General features: G+C 38.8%; 1 protein-coding gene across 3 annotated transcripts in view; it reads left to right on the plus strand.

Moving 5' to 3' along the window:
• Positions 1 to 23,957, plus strand: part of ADAMTSL1 (ADAMTS like 1) — a 1,110,365-nt gene that overhangs the window by 804,966 nt on the left and 281,442 nt on the right. For all 3 annotated transcript variants that reach the window (XM_069576633.1, XM_069576634.1, XM_069576635.1), the window contains 2 exons: positions 13,884 to 13,958; positions 18,919 to 19,076. In XM_069576633.1, coding sequence (XP_069432734.1) covers positions 13,884 to 13,958; positions 18,919 to 19,076 — 233 coding nt within the window. The remainder of the gene's footprint in view (positions 1 to 13,883; positions 13,959 to 18,918; positions 19,077 to 23,957) is intronic.

The following is a 23,957-nucleotide window of genomic DNA, read 5'->3' on the forward strand; positions in this document are numbered from 1 at the left end:
ACAAGCCCTATGTATGGACAGTGACTCCAATCAAGTTGGTTCAGCTTAACATACTAACTTCTAGAGGCCTGGCACATGCAGTCATAACTACAGGGGATGGAAGTTTTAAAAAGTATAACGGACTTTTGGACTCAGAGGGAGAGGGAGAGAGTGGGATGATTTGGGAGAATGACATTCTAACATGTATACTATCATGTGAATTGAATCGCCAGTCTATGTCTGATGCAGGATGCAGCATGCTTGGGGCTGGTGCATGGGGATGACCCAGAAAGATGTTATGGGGAGGGAGGTGGGAGGGGGGTTCATGTTTGGGAATGCATGTAAGAATTAAAGATTTTAAAATTTAAAAAATAAAAAACTAAAATTAAAAGAAAAATAAAAATAAAAAAGGGAAAAAAAAAAGGTACTTAGTGATTTTTTGAAGTATAAAATTTATTAAAACCCTACAGCAATTCTTATTGAAAAATAAAAGTAAAAGATTACTTTGATAGAGCTTTTCAAGGAATACTAAAGAGTTGAAGTCTTTCTAATTATTGGTGTTACATAATTGAATCGGTGTTTGTTTTCTAAGAATCTAAGGACTTCCATGAGGCACAAAAAGATATGACAGACATTCGTGCAGTGACTGCTGTAGGGCAACTTCCAGGGGCATGTTTTCATGATGAGAATCCTTCCTTTATTCCCTCACATCCGTCTGCCTTCCTGTCCTTATAGAAAAGCCTGCACACTCTGCTCAGATAGATATTCCCCCTACCCTCCTGTTAAAAGGTGATCGGGGCCCTTTGGAGCCTGAATCACTGGAACAAAGTTGGAGAAGCCCTGAAAGGATGAACTGCAGCCAGTTGAGAGCCATAAGTCATCACCAGGTCTGCAGACAGATACCTCAGTGAACAGTGCTCTATTCAAACCAAAAGTGGGTAAATCACATAAGACACAAGCCAATGATGATCCATAATGACAAAAGGAGACTGATTCGTTTACCTTAGCACTGACGATGCCTCATGACAAAATGATTTATATCAATAAAGCCCAGCCTATGCATGTACCTCACCACAATCTATAGCAGATGCTGAACAAGCTGCCTCATTTATGTTTTCTCCACCCCCAGAAGAACCTTCCACCCTATATATACAGACTGTGAGATGACCAACAGGCAGGGGAGATGAGACTGCTCTGCGGAGCCCAGTGTGCCAGCCAGGTGAGCGGCTCTCCACCCATGAGGCCTGGAGGAGTTCTGCCAGGTCTCTCCCTGCTGCTGCTAAGTCGCTTCAGTCATGTCCAACTCTGTGCGACCCCATAGATGGCAGTCCACCAGGCTTCTTCGTCCCTGGGATTCTCCAGGCAAGAATACTGGAGTGGGTTGCCATTTCCTTCTCCAATGCATGAAAGTGAAAAGCGAAAGTGAAGTCGCTTAGTCATGCCCGACTCTTAGCGACCCCATGGACTGCAGCCCACCAGGCTCCTCCGTCCATGGGAGTTTCCAGGCAAGAGTACTGGAGTGAGGTGCCATTGTCTTCTCCCTACACTCTAACAAAAGACACTAAAAGCCAGCCACACAATCTTCTCAAACTCCTTATAGCCATATTCCCCACACTGAATTCATTTTCTTCTGAACTTACACCCAGATTTTCCCCGTATGTTATCAAACCTCAGGGGAATAAAGAAAAAAAAAAAAACGGAGAGTGGAGAAAGACCATGGTGGAAAGTGCCAGAAGGAAAAGGAGAAGTAGGAGAAACTTATCAAGTGGCTGCCATTTGCTGATGAATGAAAAACAAACCATCTTTGTAATAAAGGACATTATTATTACCTAATACAAATGCAGAAAACAGATATAAGCTGCACCAAGGCTGAGCACAGAAGAATTGATGCTTTTGAACTGTGGTGTTGGAGAAGACTCTTGAGAGTCCCTTGGACTGCAAGGAGATCCAACCAGTCCATTCTAAAGGAGATCAGCCCTGGGTGTTCTTTGGAAGGAATGATGCTAAAGCTGAAACTCCAGTACTTTGGCCACCTCATGAGAAGAGTTGACTCATTGGAAAAGACTCTGATGCTGGGAGGGATTGGGGGCAGGAGGAGAAGGGGATGACAGAGGATGAGATGGCTGGATGGCATCACTGACTCGATGGACGTGAGTCTGAGTGAACTCCGGGAGATGGTGATGGACAGGGAGACCTGGCGTGCTGCGATTCATGGGGTCGCAAGGAGTTGGACCCGACTGAGCGACTGAACTGAACTGAAGGCACTCTTGCCCTCCTTTTGAAGGAAAAGGCTGTCTACTGAGAGCCTTCAGCCTCTCCATTTTTCCAGATCACTTTTTCCTACTTCCCCAACCCAATGAAAAAATTATCAAATTTAGCTTATATTAACTTACTTTTGATTTTTGAAATTAAAAACTCATTTTTTCTCAAATTTTTTGAACTTTTTATTTTGTATTGAAGTATAGCTGATTAGCAATGTGATAGTTTCAGGTGGACATCAAAGGGACTCAGCCATACATATACATGTATTCATTCTCCCCCAAACTTTCTCCCATTCAGGCTACCACATAACATTGAGCAGAGTTCCATGTGCTGTATAGAACAACCTTGTTTGTTATCCATTTTAAACATAGTAGTGTGTACCTGTCCATCCCAATCAAAATATTACTGACTTGTACTATATTGTGTATTCTTCATGTATACTCAGAATACACTTAGATCCAAAAGCAGCCTATTTGATATCAATCTGATGTCTCCAGTTTTGCAGACCTGTCAAATGTATCTGTGTGTTTTGAAAATATCTTGGTATCTGAAAGTTCTCTCTCTATCTCCCTTGGGTGGTGAGGGCTAGATAAACTAAATTATATCAAGATAAAATGAAGCTCCTAATACCCAACTTTCCCTCTCAGACTGTGCTTATGCTGATTTATAATGGCTATGAGTAAATATATTCTGGGGTTATCATGCTGGCTCAAAGATATTGAGATAAAGGATATTTATAATAAAAGACAGGCCTAATATTGTCAAGTAGAAAATACATATGAATTTTTTTTTAAAAAAGCACAAAACTCGAAAGAAATTTCACTTTGTATCTGACTTCAGGCTATACTCACAAGTCACTTATTCACTCATTCAACAGCAATCCACTCATTCATTTATTCAGCACCAAATATTTCTTGGGTACCTGCTATGTGCTGAGGAACTGTTATAGGTGCTGGAAACACAGGAAAGAGCAAAACAGACCAAAGTCTGTTTTTTTCATGGGGCTTACTTACTAGTGTTAGGGGCAGGCAAAGAGACTAAATGAATAAATTAATTAAATGTGTATGTGTCATGTGGTGATACATAGAAAAAAGTAAAACAGAGAAGGAAAAAAAGTAGACATAGAAAAGTCATAGAAAAAGTAAAACTGCGTGGGGAAAGAACTAGAGACAGGGACGGACTGGCAGCCGAATGTACTGGAGGGAATTGCAGCTTTGAATAGGTTAGTAAGAAAACATTCACTGATAAGATGGCATTTTGAGCAAGCATCTGAGGAAGATACAGACACAAGACACATGCACAAGGCAGGGGGAAGGAAATTCCAGGCACAGAGAAAAGCATGTGCAAGGGTCCTGAGGTAGAGACATTCTTGACATATTTCTTGACGTGTAGAGAAGCTGATGTAACTGAAGTAAAGAGTTTAAAGACTAGAGGAAAAGAAGAAGGCAGGACAACTGTGAGGAGGGATGAAGAATGGTACAGATGTTGTAGGATTTTATAGGGACTTGGGCTCTTAGTCTGAATAAGGTGAGAAGTTACAGGAAGATTTTGAGCAGAGTAGTGACTTCATTTGGTTTATGTTTTAAAGTATCACTCTATATGCTCTGTTGAGAATAGACTATGGTGGGTCTAACTGTGGCTATAATAAGAGCAGTCAAGAAGTCCAGCTGGGTATGAGGATGACAGGGACCATGGTAGTATATCCCATGCTGGGTAAACTGCATTTCTTTGAGTCCAAGACACCATTGATTGAGAGATGTGCCATTATTTTATGCACCATTAAGTGGGGGAGGGGGGGAAAGCCTCTGTTGAAATTAAGAAACTATGACACAATGCCTTCTGACTACTTAGGGATTTTTGTTGTTCAGTTGCTCAGACGGGTCCAATTCTTTGCAATTCCATGGACTGCAGTATGCCAGGCTTCCCTGTCCTTCACAGACTCCCAGGGTTTGCTCAAACTCATGTCTACTGAATCAGTGATGCCATCCAACCATCTCATCCTCTCTTGTCCCCTTCTTCTGCTGCCTTCAGTATTTCCCAGTATCAGGTTCTTCTCAGTGAGTCCACTCTTTGCATCAGATGGCCAAAGTATTGGAGCTTCACCTTCAGCATCAGTCCTTCCAGTGAATATTCAGGGTTGATTTCCTTTAGGGCTGACTGGTTTGATCTCCTTGCAGTCCATAGGACTCTCAAGAGTCTTGTCCAGCACCACAGCTTGAAAACACATAACCACAAACTTAGTGGCTTAAAGCAACACAATTATTTTATAGTTCTGGAGAGTCAGAAGTCTATAGTAGGTCTTGCTGAACTAAAATCAAGGTGTTAGCCGGGCTGTATTTCTTCTGAAGGGTCCATTTTCTTTGATTTTTCAGTTTTTGAAGGCTGTCTACAAGCCTTGGCATCTGCAAAGCCAGTAACAGCATCTTCAGATCTTTCTATGACTCTAACCACCTGTTCTCTCTCCCTCTTCCAGTTTAAAGAAGTTTTGTGGTTATATTTGGCCTACCTAGATAATCTAAGATACTCTTTCTATTTTAAGGTGAGCTGATTAGCAATGTTTTTCATCAGCAACCTTAATTCCCCCTTTTCATGTAACATATTCATAGGTTCTGGGGCTGAGGATATGGACGTCTTTGACAAGAGGAAGGGTGAGGAATTATTCTGCTGGTCACACATGTGCTTATTTCCTCCTTGATGTAGTATTAATTAAAGTTACTTGCCAGTTTTTAAAACAAGCTTTTTTGGTTTCCTGCTTTTGAGTATTGAGAGTTTACATGTGCTGAGAACAAGTCCTTTGTTGGATTTGCAACTTAAAAATATTCATACCTTCTTCTTTCAAAGTTGCTCAACTTTATCTTTCACAAAGCAAAAGCTTTGAATTTTGATGAATACCAGTTAATTTTTCTCTTTCCATGGATGGTGCCTTTAATATTATATCTAAGAACTCCTTGCCTAATCCCAGGTCACAAAACTTTCTTCTGTGTCTTCTTCTGAAAGAGTTATAGTTTTATATTTTACCTTTAGATCTAGGACCTCTTTTCAGTTAATTTTTATATAAAGTATAAGTTTTATGTGTAGGTTGAATTTTTTGTTTAAGGATATCCAATTCTTTCAGCCATTTGTTGAAAAGTTGATCTTTTCTCCCTTGAGTTGTTTTTAAAAACTATCAGAAATTAATTGTCTATTTCAGTGTGAGTCTATTCTGGGCTCTCTCTTCTGATCTTTGTGCCAGTTCTTTCACCAATACTACATTGTCTTAGTTATTGTAACTTTAAGCCTTAAAATCAGGTAGTGTGATTTCTCTAATTTTATTCTCCCTTTCAAACTCATTTTGGCTATTATATACTAATTCCTTTGACCTTCCATATAAATTTTACAGTATGTCCATATATACAGAAAATCTTGCTGGGACTTTTAATTTTCTTAATTCTATAGGTAGATTTGGAGGGAACTGATATATTTTATATGTGATGATATCAACCTATGAGCGCTTCATGTCTAGGCATTTATTTAGATCTTTTTTGATTGCTTCATCAGTCTTTTTTTAATTTTCAGCATATATTTCAGTTAGACTTATACCTCTTTCAATATTTTGCAGCTATTACAAAGGACATCATATTTTCTATTTCAGTTTCCAGTTGTGTATAACTAGGTTATTTTGGCTATTTTGTGAACTTGCTAAACTCAATAGTTCTGAGAGTTTTTGAATTTTCTGCATAAACAATCATGTTGTTTACAAATAAGGATGGCTTTAGTTTCTCCATTTCTATTTGTAAACCACTTATTTATTTATGGCCTTACCATACTGGCAAGGATGTCCAATGCAATGTTGAACAGATATGGCAAGAATGGCTATTCTTAACTTACTGTCAATCTTAAGGGGGAAAGCATTCAGTTTTGCACCATTGAGTATGATTTTAGCTGTAGGTTTTTTGGTAAATGCTCTTTATCACCTTGAAGAATTTCTGTTCTATTCCTAATCTGCTGAGCATTATTCTCTTGAATGGATGTTCAATTTTGTCCAGTGTTTTTTCTACCTCAATTGATATGATCATGTGAAAGTTCCTTAAACTTTTATTATAATGGATAACATTAATTGATTTTCAAATAATCAACCTTGTATTCCTGAGATAAACTCAACTAAATCATGATGTGTTATTCTTTATATGAATTACTGAATTTGATTTTCCAGTATATTGTTTGTGAGTTTTTAACATCTATGTTCATGAGAGATAGTTGTGCATTTTGTCCTTTTTTTATACCATCTTTGTCTTCTTTTGTTATTAGCATGATTCATACCATGAATTGAGAAGTCTGTTCACTTCTCTTCTGTTTCACGGAAGAGAATGTGTTTAGTGGAACAGATTGATGTTATTTCTTCTTATGTGCTTGGTAGTATTTACCAGTGAAATTCTTTGGACCTGGAGTTTTTGTTGTTGTTGTTTTTACTTAAGTTTTTCAACATAAGGAATAGCATTATAGTAACTGTTTTAATTTATTTATTTTTCTTTTTAAGTATGAGTGTATTTGAGGGAGTTACTTTGCATGCTGGGTAATTTTTGACCTAATTTCAGACACTGCAAATTTTATCTTCTTGGATACTAGATATTTTCATATTCCTGTAAATATTCCTGACTTTCGCTGTAGAAGCAGTTACTTGGAATCAGTTTGATCCTTTCGGTTCTTAAAATTTGATAGATGCACCAAAGCCACATTTGGATTAGTGGTAACTAATGTGCCCTGCTACTGAGACAAGACCCTTCTGAATACTCAGTGTTCCATGAATTATTTAATTTTCCAGCCTGGCTGCTGGAATAATATATTCTCAGTCATAGAATTTGTGTTGATTCTATTTTGTGTTTCCTTGTTTGTGTAGTTCTTTTCCTGGCCTCAGGTTGCTTTTTCACATGCATGTACTGAGATGGTTTCTTCACATACATGTACTGATTAGTATATTGGACACCTTAAAAGGAATAGTCTTAAATCTCCAGAGTTGTCTATGTATTACTCTCTTCTCTCTGGACACAGAGAGGTAACCTGTTCTTCAAACTCTAGTCACTTTGATGTCTTTGGACCCTTATTAGCTTTGTCTCCTTAGCTCAGGGAAGCCTCCAAGCTCTATCCAAGTTCTCACTTCCATGGATGGCCTGGAAAAATCTTTCAAGGCAGAATTCTGGCTGGGCAATGTTAAGGTTCTTCTCTTGTTTTCCTGAATCCCAGAAATTGCTGTCCTTTTTTGCTTAATATTCAGGGTCTTGAAAGTCAATGTTTCATACAGTTTTTTTCTGACTGCTTGATTGTTTCAGGCAGGAGGTTAAGCCTGGGCCCTGTTCCTTCATCTTGACAGGAAACAGAAGTTTTGACCCTGGGTTCTTGATTCAGTTTTGCAATTATGTAGAAGTAGCCTGCTTTCGGCTCCCACTTTGGAAATGTTAAGTGCTTTTGATTCCTTATCTCCTTACAACTTCCACAACAATTTGATTCCAAGAGGTTAAATACCGTGTTCCACTATTGTCTTGTCTTCTTCCAAGCTGCTGACATGCATTTTGCAAATTTGATGTATTGCCTGTTTTGATGTTGGTTGGTACCTATGTAGGCAAAGATAACTGTGATAGGGATACTACCTCTGTGAGAGAGAATATAAATGCTACTGACGGTGCAGTGCATTCTGACTTTATATATATACATATATCTATATTCTGATGTGAACAATTGTTCCTCTTAGAATCAATTAAATATGATATTTTGACTCTAGTGACAATAGGACTTTGTAACTGATTAGAAGTAAAGGTGAATTCAAGGGTATCTCCAAAGTTTTTGACCTAGGCATCTGTAGGGATGAAGTTCCTCAGCTGGAGAGAAGGCTACACTTTGTCTGGCCTGTCCAAAATGCATCCTTCATTGTGCAAGTGCTGATAAACAGTAGGGGTGGGGAGAGGTTTTGAAAGACTCAAACCCTCAGTCTCACCTTAGTTTGTTGTATATATTTTAATAATAATAAAGTTGTCATGAAGAGAAAAACAAAAAGCCATTCAAATCTCCTCAAGATTGGCAGACTATTGGGAATTCCCTGGCAGTCCAGTGGTTAGAACGCCACACTACACTGCCAGGGGTGTGGGTTGGATCTCCCTGGTTGGGGAACTAAGATCCTGCATGCCATATGGTATGACTAAATATTAAAAAAAAAAAAAGATTGACAAACTAGTTTTTCACTTAAGTATGGTTAATTTACAATATTGTGTTAGTTTCTGGTATACAGCAAAGTGATTCAGTTATGTGTGTGTGTGTGTGTGTGTGTGTGTGTGTGTGTGTGCTGTGCTTAGTCATGTCCAACTCTTTGCGACCCTATGGACTGTAGCCTGCCAGGTTCCTCTGTCCATGGGGATTCTCCTGGCAAGAATACTGGAGTGGATTGCCATGCTTTCCTCCAGGGGATCTTCCCAACTCAGGGATCAAATCCAGGTCTCACGCATTGCAGGTGGACTCTTTACATCTGAACCACCAGGGAAACCTATATATGTATGTGTGTATATGTGTAATACACATATCATTTCATATACGTGTATATATATTCTTTTTCATATTCTCTTCTATTATGGTCTGTTATTGTATTGAATGTAGTTCCCTGTGCTATACAGTAGGACCTTGCTATTTATCTGTTTTGTATGTAGTAGTTTGTATCTGCTAACCCCAAACTCCTAATTTATCCCTTCCCCATCCCCTTTCTTCTCTGTTAACCATAAATTTGTTTTCTACATCTGTGAGTCCGTTTTCTGTTTTGTAAATAAGCTCATTTGTGTCATATTTTAGATTCCACATATAAGTGATATCATATATTTGTCTTTCTCTGTCTCACTTCGCTTAGTATGATTTCAATATCTCTGCATGTTGCTAAAACTGGTATTATTTCATTCCCTTTTATAGTGGTGTAGTATTGCATTGTTTTCATCTATGTATCATACATCTTATTTATCCATTCATCTGTCAATGGACATTTAGGTTGCTTCCATTAGCACATTATTTTTATCTGTAGCCAACTATATTAACAGTGGCTCTTTCATTTAAAAAATAATAATAAGATTAACTATCAGCTTCATAAGCTTACAGAGAAGAATCTCTAAAAGCATGAAACTTACCAACAGATCTAAAAACAAGACAAGCTCAGATATCAGGATGGGAAATCCTGTCTTTTAAAAAATTATTATTGTCAATTTTTCTGATACAGCAATGAATCATGTGAATAAATCCATGTATGACAAAATTAAAAACAAATATAAAAGATTTATTGAAAGATGTGAAATATGCATACATTTGTAGATTTTTGAGGAAATATTTTAGGTAAAATTCTTGAGAACAGTTTTTTTGGGAAAGGTCTTTTACATCCTATAAAAGTGAGATGACAGAATTTATGATTCCCATGGAAAACTTGTCTCTTTAACTGAGAGAGATTATCTAATTTCTGAAAGAAGTCAGAATTGTTTACTAATAACCTAGAAATATGTTCTGATCATTGACATCATGGTTCTGTCAACACAGCCAGAACAGATTAGAGCAGATTCATTTGATCATAGGGCAGTGTGCCTTCGTGGGAAGGTCATCCAAGAAATGCACAGCATGATAAGAAAGAATGTAGCCACCCACCTTACTAGCCATACCAACCAAATTAATCGTTCAGAAGGCAGGTGATAAAACCAGCCTTCTCACACATTTTCTAGTGTCTTTTTTAAACCATTTTTAATTGAAGTATAGTTAATTTGCAGTGTTGTGTTAGTTCTATGTATACAGCAAGGTGATTCAGTTATACAGCAAAGTGATTCAGTTATACAAACACACCCATATATATATTCTTTTTCAGATTATTTTGCATTATAGGTTATTGTAAGATATTGAATATAGCCCCCTGTGCTATATAGTCCTTGTTGTTTATCTATTTTATATATAGTAGTATGTGTGTGTGTGTATATATATATATATATATATATATATATATATATATATCCATCCCAAATTCCTAGTTTATCTCCCCACTTGCTATCCCCTTTGGTAATTATAAGTTTGTGTTCTGTATCTGTGAGTCTGTTTCTATTTCATAAATAAGTTCATTTGTATATTTTTTAAGATTCCATATATAAGTGATATTACATGATGTTTGACTTATTTCACTTAGTATGATAATCTCTGGGTTCATCCATATTGCTGCAAATGGCATTATTTCATTATTTTTCATGACTAAGTAATAGTCCATTGTGCATTGGAGTCTTCTTTATCCATTCATCTGTTGACAGGCATTTAGGTTGCTTCCGTGTTTTGGCTGTTGTAAATAGTGCTGCAATGAACACTGAGTTGGTGGTGATTTGGTCGCTAAGTCATGTCTGACACTTGGGACTCCATGGACCATAGCCTGTCAGGCTCCTCTGTCCGTGGGTTTCTCTAGGCAAGAATACTGGAGTGGGTTGCCATTTCCTTCTTCAAGAACACTGAGTTGCATGTATCTTTTTGAATTATGGTTTTCACTGGATATATGTTCAGAGTGGAATTGCTGGATCATATGGAAGCTCTATTTTTAGTTTTTTAAGGAACCTCCATACTGTTCTCCATAGTGGCTGCACCAGTTTACTTTCCCACAACAGTGTAGGAGGATTCCCTTTCCTCCACTCCCTCTTCTCCAGTATCTTAAACACCTCTCTGTGCACCATACTGTATTAGACAGCAAGTAGAAGAATCTTCCAACCCATCCCTAATTATTGAGAATTTGTCATCAAATGAGACAACTTTTAACATATCTATAACTCAAAGACTGGCTTTTTATCAATATGTGGCAAATAAAATTAATTTTTTTCCTATCTTACTTTTTGCCAAATGAAGAGCACCATATCTCAAAGTATATTCTGAGATGTATCAGCCAGTGTGAAAAGACAATACATAAAAAGTTTCCATGGGTAAACACATTGGGAACACACTAGTTAAATAGAGTGAAATGGAATTATTTGGTTCAGGGATCTTAAGAAACTAATGTGCTTGGGAATTTCCATAATTGGAGTATGGTATGTGGTATTTCCCTGCATATTTTATCTTAGGTCCCTTTTGTAGGAACCATCATGTAGGACTGATGGTTTGTCTTCTTTGTCACCGAATATGTACCTGATATGTGGGCTTCCCTGGTGACTCAGCAGTAAAGAGTTTGCCTGCAATGCAGGAGATGCAGCTTTGATCCCTGGGTTGGGAAGATCCCTTAGGAAAGGAAATGGCAACCTACCCCTGTATTTTTGCCTGGGAAATCCCATGAACAGAGGAGCCTAGTGTGCTTCAGTCCTTGGGGTCACAAAGATTCAGACACAGCTTAGCAACTAAACAACATGAAGCTTGATACTAGGAGACACTCAGATAATATCTATGGAATAAAATAATGAATTTGGCAGTTGCCTGATGACCTACCAGTTGTCTGTTCACCCTTTATAGAACCATAGGAGGATAAGTAGGGACTCTTCCTACATCTAATGCTGTGCATTGCTGACTGTTCAAGTTGGCACTAGCCCGAATTCTCCATTTTTCTCTTTGACATGGCAAGGGCAGCGGGCAATCTGGAGACATTCCATCTTGCCTGGTCTACTCTCTCCATCCTACCCTCTTCCCCCAACAACCTTCTAGGCTCTTCTCCATCTTCCTTGGGGAATGTACAAAGGTGACTGTGCCAGCCAAAAGCTTGAGTTACTTGGGTTAATGCTCCCGCATGTGGAAGTGAATCACTTCTCAGCAGAACAAGAGGGACACTGCTGAGCCATGTGGGGGTCAGAAGCCCACTGCTGAGTGCTGCAGGGCCAGAGAGCTTTCCTTTTACTTGCACTTTACTTGACCTATGGATAAACAAAGACTTTCTATTTCTAGATAGCCCATTGTTTTAACTGCTTTGAGCTTCTTTTATAAGCTTAAATACCCATGGCTTAATGCAAGATGTTTAAAGCTCTACGGGCCCAGTCTCGACATTTGTTTTCCTTTTCTGTATTCCCCTTATGTATTTTGTTCTTCTGTGCCACAAACTCTTAGCTATCCAAAATCCAGCCTTTTCTTTAACAGTGCCTGGCATTAAAAAACAACTAAAAGGTTGTAATGTGTGTAGAATGTTCAATATTGTAGAAAACTTGAGAAACGTAACCTTTTAGGGAAGAAATTGAGAGCATATGATTCTTCTTTCTCATTCAGCTGGCTATGAGCTCCGGGCCTTGGAGCATAAAAACATCATCAAAGTAAACAGCATTTCAGTCCCTGTCCTTAAGGAGACTTGGAATAGACAGACAAAATGATATTTACAAAATACCTACTGTGTTCCAGACTATATGTCTGCTTGGTATACATATCTATAGTCATACTTACATCTGCTAACAGTAGTATTGTGAAGTAAGCATTGGTTTCACTGTTTTACAAACAGAGAAACGAAGAGTCAGAGAAGTTAGAGAATGTCTGAAATTCATTTATTGAAATTAAATTCTGCCAAAGACAGGATGATAATGTTAAGGTTCAGAGAAATTGGCTAGCTTTGGGGATTCTTTTACTCAAATGAAATTCTTCCAGTGATAGGATGGTAATGTATAATGCTGGAAAGATGTGAAACAAAGAATCCCACAGTTTCTGAATATGCTGATGAGTTTAAAAATACCTGCCTTTCTGTTGTCTTCTGAAATGCCCTCCTGGTCTTTGACTTTCCGTTACTTATTATACTTCTCAGAGGCCTCATTTCTTCACCATCAAATCAGAATGGTAGCATCCTCTTTGCCCTTATTATAAGTTTGGGGTGATGGAAGAAATAGTAAAGTTTAGGGGAAAGTGAAATTCTTCAGTGCTATGCAAATATAAAGGGTTCATTTCACAAATAGAGTTCTAAATGAGCACACCTATGATGTGTTTGAGATATGTGTTATTTTCCTCTAATTTTTTAGCAAATGTAGGTTTGAGGAGTGCTTCCACTGAATTGTGGCTCAGTTTTCAGATAGGATGAAAATTGAATAATTTCTAAAATAATCTCTAATTCAGTCAATTTTTTAAAATTTTCAAAATCAAGAGAGAATGTTGGGGGAATGTTAATAAACATTTATAGGACACTCACAAAATATAGTGTTAGCTATAGATAGTGTGAAGTATATTAAAGAATGGAAAGCATGATTTCTGACCTAGAAAGTTGAAAAAATACAAGATAGTGCCTTCTAATCTGTGGTACTCATCCAACATACTCACTTTGCTCGAGGGAAATCCAGATTTTAATATAATAAAATCTTCTTTAGAGCATTAGAACTTATTTTCTTTTTGTAATTCTACACAATTGCTCCAGTTTAAAATATGAGGATACAGGATAAGTTTTTAACATTAGAAATGAACACTTGTAAATTCTTTTTTCAATATATCAAAATTCATGTATTTTTTTTTCAAAGGTCAGATCCCTGTGAGTTAGCAAGTGACCAGCTTTTTCAGCATATTTTATTTTGTAGAAAGTATAAGTTTTGATTCCCACATATTGGTGTTCAGATTTTAAACACATTTTTAAAAGATTGTCATTTGGGGGTGTTTGTCAATCAGTGCCTTACATAGGACATAATCAGTAATTTTGTATCAAATCATGTGCTTTAAGATTCTGCTTTGTTTCTCTCTAGTGGACAACACAGTGGTTGGTATTCCCTATGGAAGCAGACATATTCGTCTTGTCTTAAAAGGACCTGATCACCTGTGTAAGTAAACTCAGTTGTTGGCTTTTGGATATTGAGAATTTTAGTCATTATCATTCTTCCCCTCCCCCCCCCATAAAAGATTATGATTTAGGAATACAAATCTTAATTCTCTATCATAATGTGATATTTTGAGCACTTCTATTTCTCTTTCAGTTGCCTAGGAGATAGCAGAAACCTCTCTGGTTATTACCTCTAACCAGTCATCCTGAAAGATACAAAATTGATGCTTCCAATAGATTGTTCCTGAGTTAAGCACATGTTTATGATTTTGTGAATGTTATTTCTCATTCTCTCTCTTCTTCCTCTTCAGTCAATCTCAGTTCTTTTCCTTGCCTCACCTCTTGTTTTTCTTCTTCTTTCCAACCTTCCCTCCCTTTTCTTCATTCTTTTAAATTTCTACTCTCATGCTCCAATTCAGAGGAACATAGAAACTCCTCACAATCTTAACCTGATGGCATTTAAAGAGAACTGTGGGGTCTAATTAAGCACACCAGGTAGAAAAGATAATGCAAGACCGTAACATCTTGAAGATAGCTTTTGGAATTCAGGATTGAAGGATAATCATAACCCCAAAGATCAAATGGTAGCAGGGTCCCACCAGAGCCTGGGCAAGAATTGATCTTTAGTCATGCTAAGCCAGCAGTACATAGCCACATTTTTTTTTTTTTTTAACCATGCAGTGTTGTTTAGATGGAGACTTGTAAATCACAAGCAGAGGATTATAGGCTATAAACCGGGAGAGAATAGGACAGGATATGCCAGCATTCTCTGCAAAATTCACTTTCACTGAAAGACTTCTCTTCAGTTGGTCCCTTGAGCATTTCTGATCTCCTCCGCTGTGACTGTTCCTAGCTTCCTCCAGAGCCATCTATCATCTTCTGCTTTCTCTTCCCTCCCACACACTTGCCTAAGAAGCCAATTTAGGTAGCAAGCATTATCTTTTGGCAATTGGATTATAAATGAAATCATTCCAGAAAGACAAACAAGAGGGAGACAAATTGGAGCCTGTGAAAGTTCAGAGAGCCTACTGAAGTCTTTCTAAAAATAAAAATAATTGCATTTCATGGGAAAGGTGGGGTTTGAGAGGTCATGTGACATAAAGGAATAAGTAAGGTACAGTCCAGGCAAAGTCAAAAGATTCTGGGAAACCACCTTATATGGATCGAAGTCCTTTTTAAACCCTGAACAGCCCCCCAAAATATATTGTTCACATGTCCAAGAATGATATATGTTTGCACACTATTACCATTCAAATGATTTGTTTTTTCCCTTGAGAACTGGACAGAATTAACTGCTGGTGTAACAACCTCAGTCAAAAAAAGTATTTTTCTGTGCAATGAGAGGCTAAAAAAAAAGTCTAGACCAGTCCATCACCAAATGGCAGACTTACTCCTCATTGCAGAAGAAAGGACCCACCCAAAGGAATAGATGTAAGAGGAAAATTCATTTTTATAAATGTAGTGGCATCCCAGACTTCCCAATTGTATGATTACTAAGAAGCTGAAGAATTGGCTTTGTTTGGTTTAATTACTCTAGAGATTGGATAGGTGAAGCTTCAGATGATAATCATAAATGATGAAAAGCAAAACAGAATCTGCTTTTTCTGCCAACAGGCATACTATTGATAACATATGTATAAGTAAGGAAGTTTTGGTATTTGGAATATAACTCAGTAAAATAAATGTGTGAATAAATATTGCCCTGTTTTTCTTGCAGCCCTTTTATCCTTGAATCCCAGAAGCTGGCCCAATATGAGTCCAACTGTAAATATTTAGGGAGCTTCTCTAGTGGCTCAGATGGTAAAGAATCTGCCTGCAATGCAGGAGACCCAGGTTCAATCCCTGAGTCAAAAAGATCCACTGGAGAAAGGAATGGCTACTCACTGCAGTATTCTTGCCTGGAGAATTCCACAGAAAGAGGAGCCTAGTGGGCTACAGTCCATGGAGTCGCAAAGAGTTGGACACAACTAAGTGACTAACACACACTCCAGGACATGAGTAGAGAGTCTGTCCAGGCCCAGCCCATCTTTAGTCAGAAGTATTTTGGGAAAGATAGCTGGGAGGCCTGGTGATGAAATTGAATCAGATACTCAGTCTTAGATCTTCATGAGTTTTCCAAAACCAAGTTAATTTATGTCCTGGAGATCCCTCCACAAATTAGCGGAGGCAGCTGGAGGAGGGAAGCATAGGGAAAAGAGACACAGAGCTGTTGCTTTCCTCTGATGATAACCACTGTGCTCGTCGCACTCCATGTTGTCTCCACATGCCTGATATTCTTCTACGAGGTCCTCCCTGCACTGGGGCCTGGGTGGAAGGCCAGACCTACTCCCAGAGAAGGGCTACTTGACTTCATCTGGGACATGGGCATTAATTAGACGCCATTTTCTACCCATTGCTATTCCTTCTAGTAGGAAACTTGAAGTAAACAATATCTAGAGTAATTTACTGTAACTATATTGGGTATCTTAGTGCCTCCAGAGACCTGAAAACTATCCTTAACTCCAAAACCTCAATCTATAGAACATACAAGAGGGGAGTCATTCTGACTAAATGACTAGGAGACCCAGATCCTTACCCTATCAGGGATTGTTCCTGCTAAACAACCCCTGCCAAAACCAAGAGTCTTTGTGCAAGTTTTAAAACCATTGTTAGACTTAGTCTATCCATGTTTCTAGTGAAGGTCATGGAATTCCAGTTGAGCTATTTCAAATCCTAAAAGATGATGCTGTGAAAGTGCTCCACTTAACAGGCCAGCAAATTAGGAAAACTCAGCAGTGGCCACAGGACTGGAAAAGGTCAGTTTTCATTCCAATCCCATAGAAAGGCAATGCCAAAGAATGCTCAAACTACCACACAATTGCACTCATCTTACACACTAGCAAAGTAATGCTCAAAATTCTCCAAGCCAGGCTTCAATAGTACGTGAACCGTGCACTTCCAGATATTCAAGGTAGATTTAGAAAAGGGAGAGGAACCAGAGATCAAATTGTCAACATCCACTGGATTATCTAAAAAGCAAGATAGTTCCAGAAAAACATCTATTTCTGCTTTATTGACTATGCCAAAGCCTTTGACTGTGTGGATCACAGCAAACTGAGAAAAAGCCTTAAAGAGATGGGCATGCCAGACCACCCAACCTGACTCTTGAGAAATCTGTATGCAGGTCAGGAAGCAATGGTTAGAACTGAACATGGAACAACAGACTGGTTCCAAATCAGGAACGGAGTACATCAAGGCTGTATATTGTCACCCTGCTTATTTAACTTGTATGCAGAGTACATCATGAGAAATGCTGGACTGGATGAAGCACAAGCTGGAATCAAGATTGCCAGGAGAAATATCAATAACCTCAGGTATGCAGATGATACCACCCTTATGGCAAAAAGTGAAGAAGAACTAAATAGCCTCTTGATGAAAGTGAAGGAAAGTGAAAAAGTTGGCTTAAAGCTCAACATTCAGAAAACGAAGATCATGGCATCTGGTCCCATCACTTCATGGGGAAACAGTGGAAACAGTGTCAGACTTTATTTTATGGGGCTCCAAAATCACTGCAGATGGTGACTGCAGCCATGAAATTAAGATGCATACTGCTTGGAAGAAAAGTTATGACCAACCTAGACAGCATATTAAAAGCAGAGACATTACTTTGCCAACAAAGGTCTGTCTAGCCAAAGCTATGGTTTTTCCAGTAGTCATGTATGGATGTGAGAGTTGGACTATAAGGAGAGCTAGCACTGAAGAATTTGATGCTTCTGAACTGTGGTGTTGGAGAAGACTCTTGAGAGTCCCTTGGACTGCAAGGAGATCCAACCAGTACATCCTAAAGGAAATCAGTCCTGAATATTCATTGGAAGGACTGATGCTGAAGCTGAAACTCCAATACTTTGGCCCCCTAATGCGAAGAACTGACCCATTGGAAACGATTCTGATTCTGGGAAAGATTGAAGGCGGGAGGAGAAGGGGGCGACAGAGGATGAGATGGTTGGATGGCATCACCAACTCAATGGACATAAGTTTGAGTCAACTCTGGTAGTTGGTGATAGACAGCGAGGCCTGGCGTGCTGCAGTCCATGGGGTCACAAAGAGTCAGACATGACTGAGTGACTGAACTGAACCATGTTTCTTCATGCAGCAGGGAATTATTCTAAAGTTCTCAATCACATGAGAATTTAATCTGTTTTGAAATATATATCAAAATTACCCTCCTCCCCAGCATGCTCTGATTTCCTAAAACAAAAGATGCTGCCTAGCTTTGTCACTGGGCAGATTGATATTGGAATGCCCCAGGGATCCAGACATTCTTCTCTCCATCCTAAGTTCTTATGGATGCCATATAAGTACACAGGACTGAATTTTAAAAGGATTTTTAAAAGAAAGAGAAGTAAAGAGGATAGCTAGTTCTCTGTCTTTAAGCCAGTATAGTTTTGTTTCTTTTTTTTATTTTGAACAATAGCCCATGTGCAATAAGTAACCAGAAAGTATCAATAACTGCAAGGTAACACATGACTATCAAATTACCCAAGGAGTGCTTGAGGAACACAGAGAGGTACCCTGGGTCTCATAGAGAAAAAGGAAAACTACTGGGTAAATTCGAGACTGAGGGCTGTAAAGACTGAAATCAATAAGATGTATGGGGGATGAGATGGTTTAGTCCAAAGAATATGGTTGTGGTAAATTAGGGTACCCAAATGAAGTCATCCAGGGAATTGAAGATTTTTTGACAGGGAGCCCTGAATTCTTGATTAATAAGTTTTAAAATAATTTCATTTGCTGCATCAATTCCTATGTGATCCAGCAGTGCCTATCTATTTTGTTTCTATCACATTTGAAATATGTCAGCCCTATAAAGAATGATACTTCTCCCTGTTGTAGCTCTAGACCTTGTATGGGATGTGCTTGCGTGTGGTCTGTGGAAGCCCTGGGAACATCTTTCTTTCCTCTTCCTGTGTTTGATTATGTAGATCTGGAAACCAAAACCCTCCAGGGGGCTAAAGGTGAAAACAGTCTCAGCTCTACAGGCATCTTTCTTGTGGACAATTCTAGTGTGGACTTCCAGAAATTTCCAGACAAAGAGATACTGAGAATGGCTGGACCACTTACAGCAGATTTCATTGTCAAGGTGAGCTCATTTAGATACCTTGTTTTCAAGCCACATCTGAACTAGCATTACTTATAATCCCCTGAAGAGAGACTTTAGGCTTTGACAAGGGTGTTGAGCTACAGGTGCCGCAGCAGTAAAGAATCTGCCTGCCAGTGCAAGAGACTCGGGAGATGTGGGTACAATCCCTGGGTCAGGAATATCCCCTGGAGTAGGAAATGGCATCCCACTACAGTATTCTTGCCTGGAAAATCACATGGACAGAGAATCCTGGTGGGCTACAGTCCTTGGTGTTGTAAAGACTCAGATGTAACTGAGCAAGCATGAGCTACTTTATAAGAACATGCAATAAGAACATGGAATAATTTTAAGGTTCTAGAAAAGAAATACATACATTAATATATATTTGTGTGTGTATAAGCTAGTAAAAAGACCTCCCCTCAAAAAGCCAGCATATGATGAGTTAGGGATATGTACCATTTTTAAAACAAACTAGGGTACAGTCATTGACTCATATTAAGGTATCCTTAGTCAAACAGAAAGGCAAATTAATGATCCATAGACTTTATCATGCTTCCAATTACAAGTTGTTTTTTTCCTCTTGTACTGGCAACAAGACCAAGTTGTTTCCTTCTATCAGAGCTTCCCTGCTCTTCAAGGTAATATGAAACACATTGCTGGAAGCAACATACACATTCTGTAGGGAAAATGTATATACTCAAAGAAATGTTTGGGAATCCCAATAAAATAAAACATATTTTCTTTCCTTCAGTAGGTCAGAAGGACTAGAAAGATTTCAGCTGTAAAGCTGTAAAACTTGTAATGTGTCCAGGACTCCATAAATTTTTCATCATGGGACCTGAAGCCAGAGGACATGTGATTTAAGCCAAGGCTTGATGACCCCATGGCAGCTGGAAGTAGGGATGTATTTAGGAAAATGTGATGGGCAATGAGGTTGCATGAAAGAAGGGTTCCAGAGTTCTGTCCTCTGTCTCCATCTGCATGGTAACCCTTTTTAATTCAGTCCAGATGCCAGCTACATGACCATGAACAAGCACCCACAAACCATCAGAGATAGCTCACAATAGAAATGACATTGCAGGTAGGTAAGTAATTTCAGTTTAACAAACAAATACAGTAAAAAATGAGAGCTATCTTAAGTTTTTGAAGCCCTTAGAATAAACAACTTACACTAATTTACCTAGTGGCCTTGTGAGAGTTAATACACATACTGAAAATATAGAGTTGAATTCAAGTAACATTATCCACACTGGAACAGTTCGCAAAATTGTCAAATGCATTTCACATGGCCAGCTGCCTTCTGCACATCACCCACAGGGACAATGAGCTCAATGTGTCCAAAATTGGACTTGTCTAGCCCGGGAAACCTACTTTATCTTCTTTATTTCTTGTGGAATACCACACTGTTTACCCAGCCAAGTCAGAAACCTGTGATTCACACCATTTCCCTTCTCCTGTACACCCCTAGTTAGATGTTAAACTTGGTCAGCTCTACCTCCATGCCATCTCTCAAGACTGTTCTTTCTTCTCTGTTCTTGCCACCCGTCTCTTAATTTAGGTCTATGTGTTTCTCACCTGAATTAACGTGATAGGCTCTGAATTAGTTTCCCAGCTGCTGAGCCATTGTCTATACTGCCTTCAGAGTGAGTTTTCTAAAAACCAGAGTGTTTTCCCTGTTCATGATCCTGCATTGCCTCTCACTTCCACTCCTTGCTTTAGGACTAAAATGCAAAGTCATAGCCCAGCACGTGTAACTCTCAATAATCTGGATTCTGTCTACGTTTCCCACCTCAGCTGTGCTCTCCTGTTTCAGTCAACTGTATGACTGACAAGTCCCCCAACATCTTGCACTCTTTACCTTCACATAGAGCTGTGTCCTCTAGCTGCAACGTTCTTTTCTTCTTGCTTTCTCTTCCCTAACTCATATTTGTACTTCAGGACTTTCCCCTTCCAGAAGCATTCTGTGACTCGACCCTAGATTCCAATTTACATCACATCTCCCCTCTGTGTGTTCCTCAAAGGCAGAATTATATCTGTCTTCATAGCTCCGTAAAAAGCCCAATAAGCACCAACAAGTGCTGGATGAACAAAGGACTTTCACCACATGGCAGATGCTGAAGTGGGACAGAGGTGACATCTTCTTTCTGCCTGCAAGGACACTGAGCCTGAGGGAAGTTGAGTGATATTCCTTAGCTCAGGCCAATGACAAGCCAGGACCAAAGATCATGCCTCCTTACTTCTGCCTCCAACTCTTTTTAGTCGTCTGCGTTGCTTCTAAGGGGGTTTCCTTGATGGCTCAGATGGTGAAGAATCCACCTGCAATGTGGGAGACTCGGGTTTGATCCCTGGGTCACGAAGATCCCCTGGAGAAGGGAATGGCTAAGAGGGTATTTTTTTTTCCTCTCTGTGTATGAGTATTAAAGGAAAAATTAACTTTGGGGAACTTTGTGATAACTTCCTAGATCCTAGCAACCTGTAAATATCTTTCAAAAACAGGCCAAGCTATCATTTTAGTGATTTTTTTCATTATATCCTGTTTGGTGACCTAGCTTCAGGTTGCAAATGAAAGGAGATGAAAGTTTCATTAGAAAAGATCTGAACCTAATAAATGTAAAATTAGTATAAAATAAATTATAATTTTTAAAAATCCTTTCACTCAAACTTGAAAATGAGCAAGATAATATAAGACAATATAAAATAAAAAGAACAAAATTACTTTTATTCCCAGTGATTTATAATGAAGCAACCTTTTCTTCCTTAATTTTCCCCACAGAATAGCTGAAAATGAAAGATTACCTTTTGCTTATTTATCATCTTTCATTATTTTGGTGCTTAAAAATTATGTACACAGTTTATAATTCAGTTTTCAGTGTCATTCAAAGTATAATCTCTTTTGCATTATACACTTATTTAAGCAACAACTTCCTTTCTGAATGAAATACATCAGGCTCAGAATGGTAATCTCCAAGGAAGTTTATTGCCAAAATACCATTTTTGCTTTTTTAAAAGAAAAAGACTTTTTGCACGAAAGAAAGATTTTTCTCACAGTGAGAATTGCTATATATTATTTTTTGGAATCTCTTTTTCTGGCCACCTTTACAAATGGACTAAGTACTCATCTTTCTTCCTAGGGAAGCCATGTCTTCCAAAAATTTGTAACTCATATGTTGGCTATACATTTTTGGCAACGCTAGTGTAGAGGAGTAAAAAAGATAGACACTCTAGAATTGTGTATATTGTCCTGCTTCCTGGAGGTGTGACCTTGAGTATGTTGTTTTACCTCCTGGAGCCTATTACTCATTTGAAAAATGGTAATCAAAATCTCCCCACATAGAGTCTTTGTAAGGAATTGAATGAAGTAGTGTGTATAAAAGCAGATAGAACTGAATGACTTCCTTTCCATATTTTCAAATGCTTTAACTTCTGGTCAAACTTTTTACAATACTCTCTGTACACTATGGCATACAACCACTTCTCTGAAGATGGTCCGAGGTTGATTGATTTACAAGTGGTATACCCAGGAACAGTTTAGCAGGTGTAGCTATAAGACAAATGGATGTAGGCACACCTATAATCACATTAATTGTTGAGGATGATTGGCTATTGGCTAGATAATTATCTGACTTAGCATCCCTTTCTTCCCCTACCAGGCTATCTTTTCAGAAGCTACAGACTCAGTAAAAGATAAGGACCTTCCCAGATAGAAGAGGGGGTTTTTTTAGTCATAGTCCTTCTTTTTCTGGAGAAGGCAATGGCACCCACTCCAGTACTCTTGCCTAGAAACTCCCATGGATGGAAGAGCCTGGTAGGCTGCAGCCCATGGGGTCGCTGAGGGTCGGACACAACTGAGCGACTTCACTTTCACTTTTCACTTTCATGCATTGAGAAGGAAATGGCAACCCACTCCAGTATTCTTGCCTGGAGAATCCCAGGGACGAAGGAGCCTGGAGGCTGCCATCTATGGGGTCGCACAGAGTAGGACACAACTGAAGCGACTTAGCAGCAGCAGCATTCTTTTTCAGACCATTGGACTTAGCTCTTGTGAAAGCAGCTAAGGCACATTTATAAATTTTCAATTTGAACCATTTTTAAAATTTAAGAAAGCCATATTAGCAGAAGAAAAAAGTGATGAGTGAGTACTTAAGCCATCAAAGTAGCGAAAATGCACTGCAGAATGGGCTTCCCAGGTGGCACTAGTGGTAAAGAACCTACCTGTCAATGCAGGAAACATAAGAGATGTGGGTGCAACCCCTGGGTCGGGAAGATCCCCTGGAGGAGGGCATGACAACCCACTCCAGTATTCTTACTCCTCGTGGACAGAAGAGCCTGATGGGCTATGGTCCATATGGTCACAGAGTCGGACACAGCTGAAGCGACTTAGCACACACACGCAGGCACTGAAGAATAGTAACCCAATCATCATACTCAGAGCTAAGAACACGAACGCTGATTCACAATTCATATACTGACAAGTAAAGAACAGTTATTTCCTAGAGAGGATAATTTTCTAAATGCATTACATTTTCATAGCTGGGGAATTTGATTAGGAAGATTGATAGCATAATTTTTGCCTAAGTACTCTAAGGAATAGAAAGCTGGTGGTTTCTATTTGCAAAGTTAGAATATTTAAGCAGAGATGACACCTTCATATTTCTTTCTGGACAGACTTAAGCATGAAAGTGAATGTGAAAGTCGCTCAATCATGCCTGACTCTTTGCAACCCCATGGACTATACAGGAATTCTCCAGGCCAAAGTACCGAAGTGGGTAGCCATTCCCTTTTTCAGGGGATCTTCCCAACCCAGGGATTGAACCCAGGTCTCCCATGTTGCAGGCAGATTCTTTACCAGCTTAGCCACAAGGGAAGCCCAAGAATACTGGA

Source organism: Ovis canadensis, chromosome 2, assembly GCF_042477335.2.
Source record: "Ovis canadensis isolate MfBH-ARS-UI-01 breed Bighorn chromosome 2, ARS-UI_OviCan_v2, whole genome shotgun sequence".
NCBI lineage: Eukaryota > Metazoa > Chordata > Mammalia > Artiodactyla > Bovidae > Ovis > Ovis canadensis.